Raw genomic sequence first — 7500 nt, 5'->3', positions numbered from 1 at the left:
ACATTGAAGAGGGGAGGTGGGGGAAGAGGGGGGAGTGCAAGTGGAAAATGTAACGTTAAGGTGATTTTTCCCTAATTGTCGTCTTCCCAGTTCAGTGTCTCAACTATTTTTGTCGCTTATTGTAGCATTACTCTTACATGTAGCATCATGGTGAGTCGCCCACATTTTGATCAATGCAACAGAATACACAAGATGGCAAAAATAATGATTGACATCTACCAAAGATGATTCGGTGTACCTTCCTGGCAATTATGAGTCTTAATTCCTCCAGGCTAAGATGCGGCAGTTGCAGCAAAGATGATTTGTTATTCCACATTCCCTGTATCATCATTTGACTCACAAACATACAGTTCTCAACTGTCTCCAGGCGTGGCTTGTTGGACGCTGGAAAATGACAAATGTATTTATTTTTAATAACCACTCCAAACTTACATGTACGATTGCTACTACATGTACATGTTTTTACATACAAATAATCACAAATATGAGATCCTTTCATGCTTGGACAATTTTCAGACGCACAGAAATGAAAATGCTAACCTTTTGCTAGAAATACAGAAACCTGTGGGATCGTATCTTAAAAAGTGTTTGCATTGGAGTTGCCATCAAACTTTTGTCCCAAAATACATCACTCTTTCTTTATGGAAATTTTTTTTGTCCAATCAAATAAAATTACTACCTACGCTCAATATTTAGGCAGCTAGTACATGCCGCCAGCTGGTGATGCCTGTGGCTGGGAAATGAATATCTTTGGCTGAGAAGTAAAGCTTCTAGCGCTAATGTGAAATATTGAGGGCAATCTCTGGGTCAAGTTCAAAGTCATTATCACCCAATATGCCAGCAACCCAAAAAGGGCTTTATACATGTACATTTTATTACCCTCCCATTCATTTTCATATCTTGCATAAACTGCAGATGCTTTTCAATGTCACTATCACTAGACTCTATGAAGCAAGTTTCTTTTTCTTCCATGTAAAATAATAAAGATAAAACGTTCAAGCTCTTATGTTATGCCGGCTTTTTTTCACTGGCTTTGTTTGTTTTCAGTGGAAATAATAATATAAACAGAAGCATGGTGGTTATTGAACCTATTACTGTGTCACTTTGGTATTGAAGAAGCTGTTGAGGGACAAATGGTAATCCTGGCTCTTCCTTCAGGAACTGGAAAAGACTGATGTTTCTACATCAATAATCTCTGGGCACTGGTTCAGTTTTTTATTCCATTTGTTTTTTCATGTGTATAAATTATTGTTTGTTATTTTTCTCCAAATTACAAGCCGTAATCTTCCAGTCTTTCTTTGGTTCAGTACCATCAACTGGATATCAAAGCATCATAAGGAGATCCTGAAAACAGGTGCCAGCTGCATAACTCAGTACAAAGAAAACTTAAGAAAAGGGATTGAGTGGAAAAAAAAAGTCATACGTACTTCGTCCGGCGTTAGCCATGGCAACGAGCTGTGCCACGCAATTTATCATCTCCTGAATCAGAAATGGACTCTTCTTTAAAATCAGGCCAAGGTCTGAAAAGGAAAATCAAAACATGTACTAACTACTTGCACCAGTATCGTTGTAGAGAAGAACCACTCAGCCTACTCTAATGGCACTATTAAAGATAACATGACCATTCCTTGCAAAAGGGTTTACAAAACTGTAACATGAATGTCAAATCACCTGGAATCAAATCAGGAAAATGAGATTGTGAAACAAGGTTATTATCACTCTCATCCCCAGAGCCTGCTTTTCTTTTGGTCAGCACCAATTAAACACAGACTCTGCCCACAGGCACAAATACATAGTCACGGTAATAGGATATTTCTGTGACTTTGAATTTCTGAGAATGCACAGAAGAGCCGGAAGTCCATGATTCCTGGACTTCCTGCTTTGGCTGTGGCCAGAGTCTGTGTTCTTGGTGCTGACCAAGAGAAAAGTGGACTCTGGGGATCAATGAGAATGGGTTGTTATATATTTATTCTCTGGAAATGAATCATAGCTTTTTGGTGCCAGGCTGTGCTACAATGTACGCGTTGAGAGCGTTGAGAGCGATAATATCAAAACAAACTTCGTACATCCATTTAGTCGCAAACTAAAAACACTACTCGCAAGCAAAGGGATCATCATTAGCAGTTTTGTACAGCCATTCATCATTTAAAATTGAGTATTTAACTCCTTCTGTCGTTTTGGATGTGAATACTTAAGTAAAGTGTGACGCTCACCGATAGCTGAAAAAATACAAACAACTTTGGTGTCCAAGACCGGTGCGTCTGTTACTCGTTACATTTAAAGGGCTCATCGTTAGCAGTTTTGTACAGAAATTCATGATTTGTAAGGCTGAGAATTTTGCAGCTTGAGTTGTTTTGTTGTAAATGCAGCAGCAAAGAATGATCTTTTGGCGTGGATTTTCAGCGCGACAGTGAAGTCAAACACGGTTGCCGACACGTGACAAATACGATTTTAATTCATGTAATATCCACATCTTCAGCTCTGTTGGGAATGATTTTCTGATTTCAACGGGTACAATGCTTTCACTTCAGACGCAAAATTTTTCTTCAAAGGCTCAATGGATGCGCTTATCACAATTATATGGTTTTTCTGTAAGGAAAAGTATTGGGTTAAATTGGCCGTTGGCAAAACCCGGACCGGACCGGACCGGACCGGACCAATAAATCATAACAAACTATACATCAGAAGAAAGCTTAGTAAATGTAGTTTACAATAAATATACTGCTTAAGCGAGTTTTTCTTTTGGTAAGTATTAGGATCGGCGCCGGTAAGACGTGAAACCGCCGAGGGTTCTTCTGTTGAATTTATCGGGTATCAGATGCCGCAGCACGAGCAAAATGACTGCACAATGTTATTCACAAGAGTCATCAATCAACAAAAGGTTGTCAGGAGATATATTTAGAATAATTTCTCATGGCGTTCATTTACACAACATACCTCGCATATTTTTGGTTACTCAAACCTTAGATGCGGATGTCTAAACAACCAATCAGAATATCGAAAACGCCTGAGACGATTTCGTTGATTGATGGCTTGTGAATAACAACACTGTGAAGTCATTTTGCTCGTGCTGCGGCATCCGATACCCGATAAATTAATTAGAAGAACCCTCGGTGGTCTCACGTCTTACCGGCTCGTGACAATAAAAGGAAAACTCGGTTAAACTATATTTAATGGCGTAAACTACATTTATTATGACTAAAAACAAAATAAGTATGCAAGGCTGGTTGCACGGCTGTGAGGATATATAGTGTTTGTTTGACAAATTTTTCGACAGGCATGGCCTGACTTCTTCAGGGAGTTAAATCATAACTCGTACATAATGCAATACGCGTTGTTCGCTTATCTCCGAGCGGCACTGTAGAAACCAGATGTGGAAGTTATGAAAAACAAAATTAATCACAATAATGTCAAATTGAGTCAGAAAAATATTAATGTACAGTATTAGACATGTATCCTACAAGGAAAGGGGAAGCTTTTTATTGGCTAATCGTGTTAGTTACCATGACAAAACCTATATCCTCACATATGAAAGATTAACTGAGTGCAGTGAAGATATTATTTTTTAGAAAAAGGAAAATTCTAATATTTCATCAGAATCTATAATAAAGAACAATATCCCTTTGGTTGTCACCTGATTGAAGTGTTTGCCTCGGAAGGTCAAGACGTGACAGGTGAGCATGAATCAGGGCTCTGGCCTTGATGCTGTAAGGATAGCACAGTGGTGGTTCTTTGTTCTTGTCCCCAAGGTTGGGCAAGTCACGCATCAGCTACGCAGAAACCAATCAAAATAAATCATACCCATTTGGTAGTGTACTGTACAAAGAAACTACTGTCTACAGAAACTGGATACTGGTGCCTATGGCTGCAGAAAACAGCAGGCTTAAAAGCTATTAATCTCTGCTTAAGCACTACTAACACTAATTAAAATAGACTAAATGGGACTGGAAACCATGATTCAACAACTTGGCTACAAACCAAAACACATACATGTACCAACATTATTGAACCCAAGCCAGTTAACTGTTATTCCACAGACTTTTGATAGAAGCTACAGCTGTACTTCGATGTAGGGGAGGGACCAAATACAGTGAAACCTTGATTATCGATCGTTTACTTTACAATAAAAATTACTATTAATATTCAGACTTTTTCTGTCCATGACACTATTAAAGATGAGGATCTTTGAGTCAGAATGATTTTCTTCCCTGCTAAAACTGAACATCTGCATTGTCTTGAGTAAAATTCAAAATGGCTCAGAATTGGTTTGTTGCCTGATGAAACTGTATGCTGACTAATTACTGAGCATGTTATCATCATGAGAGTGTTTGTCTTTGAAATTAGTAATATTTATTATCATTTCCTTTATGTTGGTTACTCTGGTTCCCATGAGTCCAAACAATCAAGGTTTCACTGTGAGCTACATGTACAGTTGGTACAAGTATGTGAACTTCGGAAAGGGCTTTCAATAGGCATGTCTTGTAATTAATAAACCAAAGTATAGACTAACTGAGCACCTACAGTAATACAAGATTTGAATGTGTAATCATACTGTGAAAACAATGATGAAAATGTGGGCCATACCTCTGGTAACTCTACATTGTCACTAGGTCTTTCTTGGATTTCATTATTGTGACCTTTTTCAAATTCCAGTGACCCGGCCAGAATCATTAAAACACCTGCAAGCAATGGAAAGGGTCTGTGAGGTACCTTGGTGCAAGATTTGTCATTTGTAGAAATGGTGGCCAAACTACAGGCAATAAATTTTAATTTGTGGAATGACAAGTTTCATTTACAATATTTACAATAAATTGAAAACGACATAACTGGGAGGCAAGAAGTCAAAAGAACTTGGAATTTTTTCTGGCTTCTTTTAATGCTATTGGCAAAATTTTAAGCACACAATATGGGTTACTGTAATTCACTTACAGCTGTAACAACAATAATATTGGTGTAGCTTAGCCATGATGTTGTTGAATGACGAAAAAGAGTGTTCTGTCAGAGCTCTTTAGTTTATTTACTATTAGTTACTCCAAGACTGTGTTTTACATCTGCAGTATCCTTACAGTGCAATGTTCCCTACAGTAAAGGCATGCACATACGTTTAATCTGCATGTTAGGAGTCTTGTGAAAAAAATAGTAGTACAGCTGAGTTGTGTCCAATAGAATCTGTTCACAGCTGTACTGAATGGACTTGTACCACCATGTCCCCTGAAAAACCAAAAAAACCTTGAACAATGCACAGTCTTCTGAAGCTTACCAGAAGCTACGTGAACAAGCTTTAAAGTGTATATGAAGTAAAAAATATCTTTTGCTTATTTTAAAGACCTTTCAAAATGATGAAGAATGCTGTTTTCTATTTTGGAATACCTACTTTTGTTCGAGAGATATTCATGTCTTTGTTAAAAAATTGAAGATGTCAAAAACATTGCAAATGACTGAAATGAATGACAAAATTGAAAATATCTCTGAAAATATTGGATAGATGTCGTTCACACTTGGCAGCAGTAATCTTCATCTAGTAAGGCACAAAATAATACCCTCTGTGCTATTCCCATGGCCACCATTTTTTGCTGCTGGGTCTATTTAACGTAGGATTGATTTTGTCATTTATTGTCGTAATAAGACAATTGTTTACTCTTGGTAAGCTTATACAGAGATGTAAAGCATTATGGGCAGCACATGCGTTTCAAGTCTGACCATCTGTCTGTACTTATCTGTTCAAAATCCAAGATATTTGGTTCACTGCAGAGAGGGGTTGGGAATGAGAGTGTTGCATGGCAACATCTTTATAACAGGTTTCACTTTGTGCCTCATCTGATGTACATTACTGGTGCCAAGTTTGAATATCATTACCAAAATGTTTTTCAGAGATATTCTCAATTTTGTGATTCATAACAGTCATTTGCTATGACTTCATCAATTTTTTAACAAAAACTTGAATAATATTATCTCTGGAACAAAAAGAGGTATTCCAAGATCTTTAAAATGATCAAAAGATAGTTTTTACATCAGAGGCACTTTAAAAAAATGATTACATTGTAATTATTAATTTTTTCTTGTTGATAAAAAAAAGATAAAAATTTCAATGCCAAAACTAAAACTCACCACTGCAATGGGCAGAATCACCATAAAAGCAAGTCCATATGCTCCTAGAACCTACAGTATGCAAAAAATAAAAATATGGTTATTTTTGGTATTTTAATTGGGGACATCCCTCCAGATGCTGTTAATAATGCTGGATACATGTAGATTAATAATATCTTCTCAATGAGCTGAGTACCAGAATCTGCATCAATGGGACCGTACCAGCGAGAGTCATAAGGAGTAAAGTTATCCGTTCCACACATTAGCCAAGGGTGAAACTGCAAAATCCCTCGTACTTCCTGTCCCAAGTGAAAACTATTAAGGCTTTAATTATGCAAAAAAAAACCCATATTAACAAGGAACACATTTGAATATCCTTACTTGTAAAACTTGTGAAATTAATGTTCATGAATGTAATTATCTCATTTGCAGAAATTATTTTGGTGAATGTGTCCAAACATTCCATTCAAAACACCAACATGCTGTATTTCCTCCCAGCAGAGAGAAATGCTTTGTGCTTGTGAAAAATACAGAAAAAGACTTCTTGCTCTGTATATGCAGCAAGTTTCCACTTACAGTGGGGTTAAAAAAAATACATCTACATGTACAAGTGCAAAAGAAGAGCCATCAGCAGAACTTTGGGAGAAAACAAGAACACAAAATATTGTGTTACAGGCTTCAAAGGATTTGACATTAGCAACCAAAATAATCCTTGGTAACTTTGTACTTTGTACTTTTGGTTGCCCAGCCAGTCTACCTTAATTTTTGTGCAGAAATATCCAAGTTCAAGCTGCTGTGTTTGTGGACATACATGTATTAATTAGTATGTAGTAGCAATGCGATTGTAGGTCTGCACAGCATGCACAGATAATCTATGCAGACCTACCTGTACAATCATAATTATTGATACTACATCCTTGCAGTGTACACTCTATAACTCTTACACTCCTAACGACAATAATTATGGGAATCATGCAATACACACAAAAACTTCAATTAAAACTGTCCTGCAACTCACCCACATGGAGTTTTCCTTGCTTACAAGCCATGAAGGAAGAGCAATTCCAAAGCTGGTTGCTGAAAGAAATGAAAGAAAATGACTTTGTAAAATTGATAATAATACTAGTCTTTCTTTGGTAATTGTTTATTTTGAATGCAAAATACTACTGCTACCATAGTTATTATCTTTACAAGGACTTACAGGGGTTACATACATGTACAAAGTCATGTATAACGTAAGCTGCATGTGGTTGATACTTCTTTCCAACATGGTGTTAACTTTTTCAATGAAGAGAAGCAACAAGCTTTAACTAATCAACACCCAAGCAAACATGTAATTTGAAGTTGTTTCTGTCTGCTTGATTGCACCATAATATTATGAATATAACCCAATGACCCCTGAGAGTGACACTT

General features: G+C 36.9%; 1 protein-coding gene across 1 annotated transcript in view; it reads right to left on the bottom strand.

Annotated features, from left to right (window-relative positions):
• LOC137996425 (translocation protein SEC63 homolog) overlaps positions 1-7500 on the bottom strand; it is a 26904-nt gene that overhangs the window by 16268 nt on the left and 3136 nt on the right. Inside the window, exons 6-12 of the mRNA XM_068841812.1 lie at positions 7106-7164; positions 6109-6159; positions 5103-5211; positions 4585-4679; positions 3635-3770; positions 1428-1520; positions 239-384 (exon numbers count right to left, since the gene is read on the bottom strand). Coding sequence (XP_068697913.1) covers positions 239-384; positions 1428-1520; positions 3635-3770; positions 4585-4679; positions 5103-5211; positions 6109-6159; positions 7106-7164 — 689 coding nt within the window. The remainder of the gene's footprint in view (positions 1-238; positions 385-1427; positions 1521-3634; positions 3771-4584; positions 4680-5102; positions 5212-6108; positions 6160-7105; positions 7165-7500) is intronic.

The sequence above is a fragment of the Montipora foliosa genome, chromosome 3 (genome assembly GCF_036669935.1).
Source record: "Montipora foliosa isolate CH-2021 chromosome 3, ASM3666993v2, whole genome shotgun sequence".
Taxonomy (NCBI): Eukaryota; Metazoa; Cnidaria; class Anthozoa; order Scleractinia; family Acroporidae; genus Montipora; species Montipora foliosa.
The sequence above is the reverse complement of the archived record's forward strand: the minus strand, read 5'-3'. Positions and strand labels throughout refer to the sequence as shown.